Source organism: Dermacentor silvarum, chromosome 2 (genome assembly GCF_013339745.2).
Source record: "Dermacentor silvarum isolate Dsil-2018 chromosome 2, BIME_Dsil_1.4, whole genome shotgun sequence".
In the NCBI taxonomy this organism is placed as follows: Eukaryota; Metazoa; Arthropoda; class Arachnida; order Ixodida; family Ixodidae; genus Dermacentor; species Dermacentor silvarum.
In genome coordinates, this window is record NC_051155.1 from 53838089 (window position 1) to 53853634 (window position 15546).

Genomic DNA, 15546 nt, shown 5'->3' on the forward strand with positions numbered 1-15546 from the left:
TTCGTGTTTTCCCGATAAACCCCAGTTATATGTCGTGCTTTGTGAGTGTCCCTTTTTCATTCTTCTGTGCCGTTTTCTCGCGCGACTTCCATCGTGTCTAGATTAACTAGCTAAATATTCCGCTCTATTACCCTAACAACCAAACTGCAACGCGAACTGCACCTCCGCAAAATTTGCTTGCTTGCAGTAACCATTCGATCCGCGCTTAGGCTGCACGGCCACCCACGGCCGCTCACTTTAACCACTTTCTGTGGCCGGGTCGGGCAACTCTGAAAATGGCGGTGCGCGTTCCGCGATTTCTTGCGCCGCTTCTCCTGGCATGGTTTCGCGGGTCGCCTGACAATTTCCAACCCACGCGGGTGTCCGAGCTTCTGTAAACAATGCGGTGGGACGGCCGAAATCTTCGAAATTCCAGGCGCCTAAATACCGCGCTAGTGATACCCTAAGCAAGCAGGGCGAGTGTTGCGTCTCTCAAGATAGGAGTGCCACCGAGTATTGCTTCATGTCAGGTACGGCTGTCTCTCGATGCAGAAAACGCTCTCTGCGAAGTTTAAGCGGTCTTCACGACGCAGACCCGACCCAACCATCTTGCCACGTTTTGCCGCTGTGCCAGGGTAACCGGATGTGTGCGCGTGGTGCGAATCTTGTCTCGAGCGATAAGTGATCAAAACGTCGACCGCCACAGTGCTGCATCATGCGTCAACTAAAGGTTGGCGACACCTTCGACTCGTTCACCGAGTGGAAGAGCACTCTGGAGGAGTTCTGCAAGGCGACCGACCAAGGCTTTAAGGTTTACGCGTCGAAGTCCGTGAAGAGCTACAATAAGAAACTCGAGCAGAGCCGGCTCAAGTGCAAGACCAAGCTGCCGGCGCCGGAGATCGTGGACGAGAAATGGCAGTTCACCTACGTCCAGTACTGCTGCGTACTGTCGCGCGGCAAAAGCAAGGCACGCGACGATCCCAACGGAAAGTGAGTCCCACCTGTGTGTCGTTGAAGCAGATATTTGTGTGCATTGGGGTGCTATCGCAGCTCCTTCGCGGCTTTGTTTTTACATTTGTGCTTGTGGCTTCCGTGATTTTTTTCGGGGGGTGCTATCCTCGTAGTGCGGCACACGTTCGTTGTCGAATGTTGTAGCTTGCACAAAAGGTCTGTCTGCTGTGCTCGCACGTCCGGATGACCGCGCTGTCTAGTTCAGTGGGGAAGAGTTGGAACAGTAAACGTTGGCCGATTTTTTAGCTTACTGTTCTGGACAAGTAATCTTGTTCTAGATGGTTGTCCAGTTCTACCATGAGCAAGCGAAGCATGAAGTGCCGCTGCAGACAGAAGTAAATGAAACTCTGTGCTACAACCTCAGCGCATTGGCGCGCGACCTAGCAGGAATTGAAGCGCCTAATGCTCTTGTGCACCACCGTATTGACAAGAACGCTGCAAAGCTTTTACTTACTGTTGGGCCGTGCATCAGTGTACTTGAAGCCACTTCTTGTTTCATTTTAGTAGCACTTCTGTGGCACTACTCGTGATAAGAAGCAACAGCAAAGCATTGCACCAAGTCCGGCGGCAAAGCAATAAACAGAAAGACATTTGGAATTATAGTGTTCTGGCAGCTTGTGTGCCACTTACAATGACATTGCAGAACAGAATCATGTTATTGTACCGGTGCGTTCCAGGCCCATGCAGGTGCTGTATGTACAGTCGCGATCATAAGTTTAGAGAGCATGGGAGCACGTGGCAAATGGCATGGGTGCGCCGCCTGGGGACGTGATGCCTCCTGTCAAGATTGTAGAAGTGCGCATGCGCGTCCCTCCTTACTCGCTGTCCAGCTCGTTCGTTCGCTCTGTGCCGATGTGTGTGCCATTCATCAGAATTCGTGGCAGCCTCATTGCCACAATCATGATTCCCGAGGGCCGCGTTCAGTGCCGTTTCCAAATTGTGCAAGCACCTGGTCACACTGCTGGTGCTTCCGCCATGACTGTGTGGACTATAAACGCTGCTTGCACTTTCTGCGGAACGGGACGTGCCTAATAAAAATTACAGATGACCATAAAAAGAAAGTTGTCGTTTAGTTGTCAAGGCGTGCAATCTTTCATTTGGATTTTGTAACATGCTTGGAAGTGCTGGTGCTTTGAAAGAGAGACGTTGAGTAGCGCTTTACGGTTGTGGCAGCGTTCGGTCAGTGACAGAGGTTTGTGCAGGGAGCAGCCCGCTATGCAGAACGTGCGACAGACAGGCGTGGTAGAAACATGTATACAGACGAAAGAGACATGCTCATGGTAATTAAGGATGTTAAAATGTCACTGTTCGACAACCGTTAGTATTGGCAGTACAACCAGGTGTTTCTATAATTCGGAAACTGTGCCGAGCTCGAGCCTTGGCAAACATGGCTGCTGCACTGCGGCTTCGTCGTCAACACTATTGGCGGTGGCGATCGCAAATTTCCATGAACGGCACGCGCATCGGCATGATTCAAGCGAACGAGCAGGCAAGCGAGTGAGGATGGATGTGCATACGCGCGGCAACACTCTCAACAGCAAGCACCACGCCGTCGGACGGTGCCCACATGCAATTTACCACGCACTCCGATGGTCTCCAAACTTATGAGCGAGCTTGTACATTGAAAACAAGAATGAGAATGGCTGAGTTGTGATTAGACTACCTTGGGTTTGCCGGGCTGGGGGATGCATGACAGATGTTCTAACATTGATACTTTATGTTGCTAATCTTTCAGCCATTACTCTCCGATCACACCCGCCCTAAGCATTCTCATATTAGAGAGCTTTCCGTGTCCTCTAATATTATAACATGCAAACCGGATTTCTGAATGATAAGACAAAGTTTTGCCATGGCCACTAACCTTTCTTGCTCAGCAGGACAAATTCTCTTGGTTATTGTAACCATTTGTCTCTGCACATCGTGTTTGTGGCACACTATAAAAGGTAATGCGATAGTGCTGCTTAATCTACTTGTTGCTTCACTCAATGAAGCAACATTTTGGAATTGTAATCTTGCTGCTATTGTCACTGCAGCTGCTGTTTGTGGGATGCACGTAATTTCTCGTGCATGTAACTTGAGCAATAATATGTTTCTTCTATATATTGTAAGGTCACATAGGGCATTGCATTAGGTCAAAACAACAGTGGTGGCATGACCGTTATGCAAAACAAACAATGAAACCTGAAACCATGTGACTGTTACGAGTGTTGAAAAAGAATAAGAAATAGGCAACTTACATGGAGCAGCCGAAGCAGCTAGGTAGGATTTCTAAACTAAGCCAGTTTTGTGATGTGGCCTAATTAGGCATACTGTTGAATGTCGTTATACCAAAGTTCCATTTGAAATTAAAATACTTTCATTCCATATTTGCTGTAAGTGTACACACTCATATCGGCAGAAAAAATACATGATCAGGTCTTTGTAAAACAAATGCAAGCATTTGCCTCTGACAGCGCGGCAAAAGGTCTCATGCCAATTTGGTGGCCCATTGGTAGCTGGCTTTGCCAGGCTTATCAACAGCATTAGATTACAATTATGCTTTACACAGCCGTTAATAAGCAATATGCAGTTGGTGAGATTACATCGGCACATGGCTTGCTTGCTATGGGCCAGCCAAGCCAAACTGTTGGCAAAAGTGGGCGTCAGAGTCCAGCATGTACTGTATCAAGTTTCTCTTGCTCATTGTTTGACATTTTTACTACCAGAATGCATTCTCGAGGCTGTAAACAAATGTTCATTGCACTATAACCAATATTTTCTTGGATTTAGCATCTCATGTTTCATTATAGCAGTAGAGTACTTAATTGAAATAAAGCAAGACCAACCAAATTTTAGATTTACTTTGTTATACGAAGGTCAAACTGTACTTGTATGTTACCAGCTGAAAGAACCCACAACAGCTACTTCTGCGAGCTCATGAGTGTGGCATAGGTACGATAGATTTAGGCTGGGCTAGTTCGTTTTCATTCAGCATTAAGAAGAACACAGATAATAAGACAAAATATATGCGAACAGGACCGATTCACGTCAATCCTGTTCAAATTTCACCATGGAGCATATGATGGTAAATATAGACATGGCAGTCCTTTCATACAGTTGGTAAAGGTGCCATGACATGGTTGTCTATTCTCAGTTCATCATTGTAACGGAGAGTATGAATGCAAAAATGTTTATACTTACCAAAAAAAAAAGCTCTCAGTGCACATTTTAGCCTCAAATTTCAATTTGAAATCACTGCCTCTAAGGCCCTTCCACCGACAGAGACTGCCATTTTGGCATGGCTCGTGTAACATCAAAAAGCGGGGGGCTAGCGCTGTGTCATCTGCTTGGAGACATTCTGAAACCATGTGCACACTGCGCTAGGCTCTCCTTAGTCAGTACATTCTGACTCGCAACAGAGCAGCAAGGGTGTCGACATTGCATTGCGCTCGCAATTCTTTCACATGTGTGATAAAAACAGCACAAACTAGAGAGCGCCTTCAGAAATTATCTTGGATTAACTGCCGACCGATATGTTCATGTGAAGACAAGCATCCATATACCGTACACATTGACCATGCAGAACACACTTCAATTTGTCACCCATCAGTCTTTAGAAAAAAATTAAATACGAGATTTGTACTGCACCGAATTCACTCAAATTTTGCCAGCTTGCTGTTAGATTCATTTGGTTTTAACATGCGATGCATAGTTCAAGCTTGAAAATTTGGTGTCATGGCTTCTTTCAACGGAATAGCAACTTGCATTTGTTGCGATGTAGGTAAGACTTCGAGAATACCGATGACAGCCCTCTGCATGCCTGTTCACTGTGCAGGATAGCATACAAAAAGTGCAATGCAGCTTTGGGTATCAAGTTTGACAAGCAGACGGAAAAGCTGGTTCTCATCAAGGTAAACTTGGAGCACAATCACTCAGACCCACCCGAGGCCCCTGACACTAACGCAGTCGACAGCACCAATGACCTCTCACAGGTATGGCCTTTGCCTTTTACTCTGTTTGCAGAAATGCATGTTTACTTGGGCATGTTTACTAGAAATCATGTTTACACTTTAATAGGAAACATGTTTCTGGCATCTTCACTAGAAACTACTCAATTAGCAACAATTGCCATGCATGCCTCAGTAAAACGCAAGACTTGCATACCCTTTCAACCTGTAATAACGGTTACAACACATTCCCTGCACATCTCCTTAGTGCTGTGTCATTGAAATGTGATGTTTTTCTATTTTATGGTGTAGTGTGGTACTTAGCAATGCTTTAGGTCCTACAGCAATGCCAAGATTAAAGAATTTAGTACTTTAAAGGCTAACTACAACAAAATTTTTGACTGCATAAAAAGCCCAGTTTCAGATCATTTACACATACAGTAGTCTCTGTGCAAAGCTTTTTGCTTGAAATACAAGTGGATGTGTCACAAAACGCTCACTATTCAAACTGATAAAAAGTGCATCTCGGGCCATTCGAGCCCCACCAGCTCGGCGTGTCAGCATGTCATGCTGCATTGATTCGCATTATGCTTCACGTTGCATAGTGTCAACTTAAGTTCAGTCTGCCAATTTTTTTCTTTATTTTATCATTTTACTTGCAACAAATGAAAAGTAAGCGTGCAAATAAGCCCTCTATTGAATGTGCGCATCATGAAGGCAGTCTGAATGCACTAGTTTACATTATTGGCAATCTCATCTGTCGAATGCGTGGTATCCTGGAACGAACAATTTAGTTTCATGGTACTGAGCTTACTTATAGTAATCCTGAGAAAGTCTTTGGCAAGCTGATCTTGCATGGGTAAGTGACTGTGCTCGCAAAATGTAGCCTGTGCAGCGTCATTGAGTGCATGCAGTTTACATGTTGGTCCACGTCACACTTGCCTGCTACAACGTAGTGCATGCTTGCACCCTGAAAGCTGCGACAGGAAAGATGTGTTCTGCCTTTGTCTGCACGGCATTGTGTACTTACTGCACCACCATCGCTCGTGTTCGAGTATGTGTTCGAGCACCCGACGACCACGAAATTCATAAGCATTCTTGCAACAGCTCAAATCACCTACACAACAAGAAACCACGCTAAGAGAGACACCTATCAACCTGGAAACATTGAGCGAGTGATGCGCCTGGGTGTATAGTCACCACAAGAAATCAACAGTCGTGTGCTGTTCTGGGACTTTTGCCATATCTTGCATCACTACCGCTCACCACCAGGTGTTCGCATCGTATGCTTAGGCACTATTTAGAGTCCCTGAAACGGTTTGGACAAATTTTGTAGACGCATAGAGTACAGCTACAGTAAAACATTCGCACCACAATTTAAGTGAAGTGTCTCACATTAAGAGAGCTACGGACAATTACATGTTACGCTCCTCCCTAGCCCTGCTTTTCCTCTTCAACTCGTTTGCCGAGCGATCGGGGCTAAGCTCCACCTTCACTAGCTCTGCGTCATGATGTGACGTCATGTTGTCTACTTCTGGTGTCTTGGAGCCAGCACAAAAGCCTCTCTAAGAAACAAGTAACAAGTAACACCAAGTAACACGCGTTGAGAGTGTTCTGTCGCAGCCCCGCGCGTGTCTTGTATTGCGGCAAACAAAGGTGCACTGGGTGTTTTCGCGGATGGGCGGAGACGTAAACATGAGCAGCCTGCACAATGCAGCCATCTGGTGGTGCAGAGCTCAACCAGCCAAACACAGAGCTAATATTGCTGGAACCAAGTGTAAAACATTTAAAAAGATAGCATGTTCACGATTACACTGCCACTGAAAGTTTACATCATCAGCAAAGTAGAATACACTTGCTTACTGCTATATTAGCGCTGTTTGTCTGGTGGAGCTCTGTGCCACCAGGTGGCTGGGCACCCTGCAGGCCGCTCACATTTGCGGCTCCGCCGATAGGGCTCACGCCCTCACTATTGTGGTAGCAATCCTTCAGCGAAAAGAGACGGCCCCAAATGCGTAGAACCTGGCGCTAATCAGATATCAACAGCCTGATGCACTGCAGCCACTCTGCTCAACTGTTGCCTTGCAGAGAGACACGATGTTGCAGCTTGACATGGGGCCAATCGCTAGATTTGCAGCCCGCCGTGTAATAAGAGCGATCCATGGTCTTCGCTAGAAGAAAGCTTGAGACCACTGCAGCTCGCATGAACATGAAGCACGTTGTAACACATGTAGACGACACTTAGTGTACTGGAAGTGCTTCAGTGCAGTTGTAAGTTGTGTATTCTCTTTCTGTTATGTTTTCTTTATACAAACGAATTAATGAACACTCCAACTATCACGAACAACATTTGTTAACCGTAAAGTAGGAAAAATATTCTATGACGCAACCGGGGTAGCCAATCTGATAACTCGCCTAACTGACGTCACGCGCGCTAGCAACATAGATTTTAGAGGGGCGGCTGAAAACTTGGGGAGCAGCACCACTGCGATCGGTAGCAATGCACATTTTTAAAGCCTGTAATGAAGAAGACAAGACGACGACGAAGCAGTCAGCAAGCAAGCCACAGTGTTGGTGCTAACCACGCGCCCCGAGCTTGCGCTTGCCCGGATTTTGGCTGCTGGTCGCCTTGCCACTTCTTGACGTTCGCCTGACGTTTCTCGCCTTCATTGACGTTTACACGTAAATAAATCACGTTGCAAGCCCTATAATAAATTACACGCTTTACGCGAAGCGCTTAAATGTGTCACTTAATGATCAGAAGGACCTACCCTAACAATTCATTATGTTTGTATAAAAATTTTAAATCATTTCAGGGTCTCGTTAAAGGTTGCTACTAAGGAAATTAGGCAATTACCAGCCCTGCAGCTCTGCCATGTTTACTTTGATAGTATGTATGTGCTATGCATTTATAGCCAATTTAACCCAAGTGATATTTCGTTGGAGTTGGCCTTTAATTGGCTCAAGAGATTCATATTGTTGCTACAATATTCCACAACCATTTTAATACGAGGAAGTGATGTTCGAGAACGAAGATGGGATGCACTTACATGTCCTCTTTGTAAAGATCGGTTCTGCAGGCAGATTGCAGTTCAGTTCCTTATAGGGCAACAATCTAGCATAGAGAAAGCGGTGTGCTTAAAGTTTAAAGTCTTTCTATTAGTGAGTAAAATAAAGACAGGAGTGAACATTATAATACTACAGTCAAACCTGTTTATACAAAAGTGGAATCTTACACGAAAATACCTTTATGGTGTCCAACATTCGTTATAAGCATATATTTGTTACGCACTGATACTGTCAAAAAATATTTTATATTTGCTTCATTATATTGAATAATTCATTACATCGAAGCTTGGCTGTACTTTTTGAAAAAAGCTACAAGTAGTGCTATGGACGTTGTGTGCCATCTCATCTCAAAGCCAAAGGGATCACTGTACTTACCCGACTTTAATGCACCTCCAAATCTAATGCGCGCCCAATTTTTGTGAGGTTAACGCAAGAAAATAAAAATGCACATGAATGTAAGATGCCCTTGATTTATAAGAAGGAAAAATTTAGCATGCCCCCACGTTCACAATAGAAAAAAACAAGACATGCAGAATTTACCTTCACAGAAGGAATTTTTTTAATGAGTTTTTATTATGAAAGCGGCGCATCGTCGCCATTTGCACTTCATTGGCCACAGATATCAAGCACACAGAGGCGGTATTCTTGAGTGATCAATATTAGAGATACTACTTTTGCAAGATTTTACGACACTCTGCATTGGACTTGTCGAAGTATGCAGTCAACAGTGCTCCTGACACTGTTCGCAGATAGCGAGCTTGCCACAGTGCCAGGAACGCTGGCAGTCGTATATGCCGACACATCTGGTGCCGAGTTGTGTGAAATCTCGCGAAAGAGATAGTATGTATCTCGGAAGGTGATTGATTGAGAATACCGCTCCAAATTGTAGTTAAGTACAAAATGAATCCACAGCAACCTCCACGAAAACGAGCTTTGTTTCCATCTTGTGATGGGAATGGCGCGCCATCTGATGGCTGTTGCCAATGGCACGAACACAGTTTTGGTTTCGTATCCAATTGAACAGGCGGACAATTTTCAGACCCATTTGCTCTGAAAAGAGATGTGCATTAGATTGTGGCAAATACGGTGATGGAAGGCTTTGTCTTAATATATTTTTATTACAGTAGCTATTATAGATACACTCCAGGCAAATTTTCACTATCGCCATGATGTTCCGTATATAGTCGGAGTCCATTAAGAATTAGAGGCCCGCACATGGTATGCGGTGGGTGCAAGGGTTAGCACATGATTGTGAGCCGAGAGGATGATGGCTTTATGCATGCCGTCTTCCCGCACGTCCAATGTTGGAGGCCTTGTGGTCAAGCACACGCTACGTGTGAAGAGCGGTCGTGTCCTCCTCTAGCCCAGCCATGGCTGCACAATGGCTTCCCCGAGCACTATATTTTGGACGTCATCTGCAGCAGGTGTCAAGCACTAAGAGCAAGCCAAGGTGGCTAGTGGCTTCATGCACACTGTCTTCGTACATGCCTAGTATGTAAGGTCCTGTAGGAAACCATCTAACCCCTAACTTCAGCTGGGGTGAACTGTTGCACGTGCACATTTAAGAGGTTTGTGACTGCATGTCCTGCTTTTATGTTCTTTGGGATCGTTTAGCTTATCGCCCTTTTGTAAGCGTGCCGACGAAGCACTGCAAGCCACTGATTTCGTACAGCACTCATGTCTGGATGCCTGATACCACTAAATCTGGAACAGCAGGGGAACGGAGGCATGTGCAAATGAGAGAAGTTGAGAAACAATGTCATGCTGTCATCGTCGCTGTTATTCCACCATCATCATTACATCATCACCATGCCATCGTCGCCACCACCATTTTGTTATTAGAGTGACACACGTTTTACAAAATTGAACATCTTTAGCAGGTTTGTTAGACAATAATATCTCAGTAGTTTCTGCCAATGTCTTGTAATTTTTAAAAGCATCCATTCACGTACAGCACAGCACAGAGATAGCAGAGCTTTGTTGTTTTTCTAGTACAGACCTTCTCGTTTGCTTTGGTATTTGTTTGAAGAATCCGTTTATGGCGCTGGCCCGTTTGTAATTATTGCCCATTTCGTCTCGCCAGGAGGGCCTCACGGCGCTGCAAGACTCAAACTTGGGTGACCTGGAAGCCGATGGCGATGGGGATGCCCAGATTGAAGCTGATGGCGAGCAGGCGGGTGAACCCGAGTCCAGCTCCAGTGACGAAAGCGATGACGATGAGGATGGCATGGATCCGCTGCATACTGGCGTTGGTGAGGAGTTTCGGGCACTCAGTGTGCGCCATGCCCGGCAGTTGCAGCTTACCCTGGGTGGTGCCAGTGGCAACGGTGCTGCCACAGACAGCTCGCTGCGTGAGGCTACCGAGATCGCGTCGCTGCTGCGCGAGCTGGAGAAGCTGGAGGAGGCAGATGCCGACGCCGCGGTCTCTGTCATCGTGGGCGCCGGTGACGCAGTGACGGCTGTGTTTTTCCAGACAGGTGCCATGCGCCGATCGCTACGCCAGTTCCCCGAGCTGCTGCTCTTCGACAGCGGCTACACGTTCGCCGCCATGGCGACGGGGCCCGGGGGACGGCCCCGGTTCTCGCTCGCCTCGTGGAGCGGTCACGATGCGGCCGGCCTGGGCTGTCCATTTGCCTTCGCGCTCGTCATGCGGCCCGTGCGGCTTGTCGTCGGTCTGCTGATGAGCGTGTTCACGCAGGCCAACCCCGTGGCCTCCCAGGTGCGGCTGCTGCTGCTGGGCAAAGAGCAGCTCAAGCTGCAGGGCCTGCGGAACTTCTTCGACCAGGCAAGCACCACGCTCCTGTGCCACTACCACGTCATTCGGTGAGCACCTCCCCTTCATTGTGCTGGTGTACCTGTGCTTCTTGGTGAATCTCTTACTGCATGCGCTGTTTGAATAAGCCCAGGGTGCACAAATGCTTGCGCACTGTAGTTTTAGCCCACATAGCTGCTGTTAAAAAGAAAACTGGTTCATTTATATGCATCAGCACACGGATTAAACAGGAAATTGGCATGAGTCTTAGTGTTAGTTTCAGTACTACTTGTTTATCAATGTGGACCTGTTCCAACTTGCCACTTTACGATCATGTTCTAAAACTAGGTCTTGTGGTTCGAGGTAAGTACCGTTGAACTTCATTAAACTGAAGTCCCATCCTACATAACAACACATTCATTATAGTATTCTATATGTGTTATAAGCGTACACGCTGATTCACGATAGGTGAACAAAACATGTGTAGTGCCACCGAAGGGCCAGCAAAGGGTATCCTGTGGATTTTGATGGCCCATTGGCCGCTTGCCTTGCCGATACATCGTGCGGGAACAGCATTAAATTACATATTACACGCTTTCCACCGTCGCTAATACTACATCGCTGTGCTAAGCCACAGATGAAAACACATGTGCATGTCAAGAATGTGGTATTTTAAGTTGCTCTTGCTGAGTGTAGAATATCGTGAAATCTTGCTGTAACAAAAGTCGCAGGACCACTGTATATTATTTGTTGTTGTATTGTTGTGTCGCACACACATAAATTGGCGTTATAGACTAAATCGAACAGAAGGAATTGCCTACATTTGAAAGCAGCATGTCCACAAGTGTGCTTTGCCACTGGCAAAAGCTCCAAAGGATAGGAGTGAAAACACAAATTTATGTGAAGTCATCTCCATCTGGTGCACGCACAGCTCATGCAGACCTTGGATCTGGTAAGACAATGCAAGTGTGCCCGGCCATACATCTCTGCACCTACCAACAGTCACTGATAGTGGGATTATGTGCCACATATTCGTGCATGTTCCACCTACAGTATGATGAAACTCGACGCTGCAGGGCAGCAGCGTTAACGACAGGGTTATCTTTAAGTGCGCCAACTGTCTCACATGAATCGCAGCGGTGTTTCTTCAAAGCATACATAATGCGCCTTAAGCCATTGCACTCACTACGCCTAAGCTCACTGAACTCCAGTGGCTGGCAGTAGTAAAGTGTGCAGCAAGCACTTGTTATACCTACACAAAAAAGATACACATATCAGCTGCAGAAATAACTGCATACAACTCCCAAATCTTTGCAAGAGCCATCTCCATTCACGGATGCATGAATCGTTCATGCCATATTTTCGGCCAGCGCCTCTGTTCCCCACCTCTTTGGCGATCCAGCCAGCAAACTTTGCCCTAAAGGTGCTTTCACGGCAGTGTGGCGAAACAGCTTGGCTGCGCTGTTGTGAAACCACATCTTGAGGTTTAACATGTGCTGCCGTGAAGCCACACCTCAAGTTGAAATTTGCATAAACTACAGACTGATTTTACTGCTCAATTTAATAAATTTTTGGTGTGTGTTAAAGGCGCAAAAATATTCTAAATTTTAAAACGTATAATTGGCAGCATCAGTTTTGGTAGCAAGTCGCATAGCTCATAGCCAAGACCAGGCAAAGACAAATTTGTTTACAGTCATCTACTGATTTTTGCACCTGCTCAATTATTCAAACACATTATTCAAACATAATATTGGCTGTACAAAATAAAAAATAAAATTAATAAACTTCCATACAAGTACAAGAGTAAAGAGTCAAGAACAGCGCAGGTATAGAGAATAATCCCATCAGTAAAGGGACACTAAAGGCAAATATGAAGTCAAGCTAAAGTTATAGATTAATGATCATGAATGTGTAAAGCAGCAATGTTATTGTGAACAGAGCTTTAGTAATCAAGAAATTGAGGTAAATGTAGGACACGATTCAAGTACGAGCCTGATGACATGGCAACTCCTCATTATAGTTCTCTCACTTGTACTCAACCACTCATAATAAATAGATTGTTGCATTGCAGTATAAGACTGAAGAAAAGGCTACTTGTCTACTTCCATTCGATTCTTCTAAGAAATAACTTTTTTGACATTACCCTTGAAAATGACGCGGGCAATCGAAATGTTTCGTTCTCGCTCGAACTTGCGCTGCCCGCGTTTTTGCATTTCAGTAGTTTCATTATTGCGTAGTGCTGCACTGGTGTTGCTGGCTCGCAAAACCCACACAAACTAAGTAGCAGAGAGTGCCATGCCATCAGCATGAGCCCTTCACAACATGTCACGCTTTTTTCAATTTAAATCGTTTTAATCGAGCCCAGCATCGCAAGCCAATGTGTCATTGCCAGAGTCTAAACGAGGTTTATCGTGGCGAGCGTCGGAGATCATGTTTACAACTTAGTGCCTGCTTTCCCTACCACTTTCCACCGCCTTGGCTTGGTTTCTGGATGCACTTTTGCATTTTACACAAAAATACAGTAGCGACAACGGTTGGGCACCGTTTTACTCACCGACGGCAGCAAAAGGTGGGGATGGCGTGTACATCATCACAACTCCCCTCTCGTGGGCAGGCAGTTTGAATTGCGCTAAGGATATGTGCACCCTTCAGATGCGATTTTCTCTTGCACCAAGTTTTTTCTTGGCACAAAACAAGCGCTTCGAGGTTCCTGGAATAATAATTTAACAGTCCACGTTAACGTAATATTTGCCTCTGGTATCCCTTTAAAAATAACACATGACATGTCCTAAGGCAAGAGCAGCAAAAGTGACATGAATTAAAGGAAAACCAAAGTACTCCCAACTTTCACGAACCTTCTGTAAACATTCATTTACAAATCCTCCAAATGGATACCTTCTTCTGTTTGCTGATAGTCTGAAATAACTCCCTTGATAACCTCCTTTTTCGTTCTCGTACTGGTCTTGCAGTATTCTCTCCCGCATACTTTCCTTCTACTTTCCTTCGTATCACATAATTTTCTTGCTAGTGCCTTTCACGTTTCCTACTTTCTCTCGGCCCATTGTGAAAGTGTAGCGCTCTTTCCGTAAACCCCCGTTTGTGACTCTATCCGTTTGCCCATCCTGCTGTCTGGGGCTGCTTCCATGAGGTCACCTGTCGGATGGCTAAGTCACTATGCTGCCGAGCAAGATGGTTGTGGGTTCTATTCCCCGCCACTGTGGCTGCATTTATTTTGATGGGGCTGATTTGCAAGAATGCTACTTTGGGTGCATTAACCCAGAGCCTTCTACCACAATGGTCTCTCATACCCCACTGTGCACTGTGAAGAATTGGGACGTGAAACGCCATGATTATTACTTCCACGGGGTCTTCAGCAGACGGCAGGACAGCATGTCTGTCCACGTTCACAGTGGCTGCAGAACTTTTGACAAAGGCTGTACCTGACCACGCAGCTCATTGCTGAGCAAGATGGACCAGCTGAAGATGCCGCCGTCGGAGCAGGAGCGGGTGTGCCGAACGCTGCGTGCCATGCTGGCATGCCTGCACGAGCGCACCTACTCGGACAACCTGCGACGTCTGCAGGCGGCCAAGGGGCGCTTTGCCAACCACTTCCAGCACGTGTGGCACGAGCAGCGGGACCTCTGGGCCGGCTTCCGCCGGTCGGGCCTGGTACCCTGGTGTGCAGGGGTCAACGACCGCGTCGAGGCGCTCGTCCAGTTCCAGCAGGTGCGTCACGCCACATACCGGACTGGTATCTTTTACAGCGATAACTACTGTATTTACTCATCCAAGGAGCACAGGCCCACCTTGGAATAGGAAAATTGTGAAAAAAAAATGTAGGTTTGACTAAAAGCTGCGTGCATACCCACGCACTGGGTAATTTCTGCAAGCCGCTACTAAATGACGCTAGTTTCTGTCCTTCCTACGAGGGCATCATCATTATCACCATATCCCACTGTATCGCGTGTCGTAAATCTAGCGCATGTCATTGGTATTGGCTGCGCTGCAGCCCATTGTTTAGATGTATCGTGCTTTCAATGATGGGGAAGCACCTGACAGCGTATATTGGGGCCTTCAGGCTCTAGGTGACTGCGTATGCAAAACAACATGGGAAATGCAAGGCTGAGCAGAAGTTCATAGTGGACGAAAAAAGTTTGCAATGCTTTGGAGAGGCACCAATGAGGTGAGCTCGGGGGGGCAGCGTAAGCATTGAGGAGAACTAATTAAAGGTCTTTACAGTTGGCTGCCAGTAGTTGTGTTATTCCGCACAGCAGTCTAAGTGCACTTAGAGGCTTCTGTGAGTAGCCACGCTTCTCATGAGGCCGCACTCTGTAAAATTGAAAAAAAAAGTGCAGGTTGTACTCGATTAAATATGGACTCCCGGGACTCTTCCAGCTGTCAAAGTGCTTGTAAACTGACCTTCAATTGCAACTGAGGGGCCGTGATGTTTTTCTACTGAGCATGAGCTCGCATGTTCGATTCTTGGCTGTGGCGGCTACGTTCCTGTGGTGGCGAGATGCGCACACACTCATGTACTCCACTTAAGTGCACATTAGTATGTGAACCCCAGGTGGTCACAGTTAACCCAGGACCTTCTACTGCAGTGTGTGTCGTAGCCACTTGGGATGTTAAACCAGTTCAGTTAAGCCACTCGAACTAGTAAGAGAGGCTGATTGCTTGTTCTGTGTTATAAAATTGTTAGCTTGAGTTAGCGGGCATTGTACAGGGTGGAGAGGTGCATACTTGTGTCCAAATGTGGCCCTGCATGGCCTACTTTTTTTCATATGCAAACTTGACGTAATTAGTAAT

At 46.2% G+C, this 15546-nt stretch overlaps 1 protein-coding gene across 7 annotated transcripts in view; it reads left to right on the plus strand.

Annotated features, from left to right (window-relative positions):
• Nucleotides 1-238: 238 nt before the first annotated feature.
• Nucleotides 239-15546, plus strand: part of LOC119441473 (uncharacterized) — a 99771-nt gene continuing 84463 nt past the window's right edge. For 4 of the 7 annotated variants that reach the window (XM_037706092.2, XM_049661317.1, XM_049661316.1 and 1 more), the window contains exons 1-4: nucleotides 239-969; nucleotides 4805-4961; nucleotides 10069-10808; nucleotides 14190-14463. In XM_037706092.2, the coding sequence (XP_037562020.1) occupies nucleotides 695-969; nucleotides 4805-4961; nucleotides 10069-10808; nucleotides 14190-14463 (1446 nt within the window). In that variant the 5' untranslated portion in view covers nucleotides 239-694. The remainder of the gene's footprint in view (nucleotides 970-4804; nucleotides 4962-10068; nucleotides 10809-14189; nucleotides 14464-15546) is intronic. The other 3 variants (XM_037706089.2, XM_037706090.2, XM_049661319.1) reach the window with 1 other exon arrangement.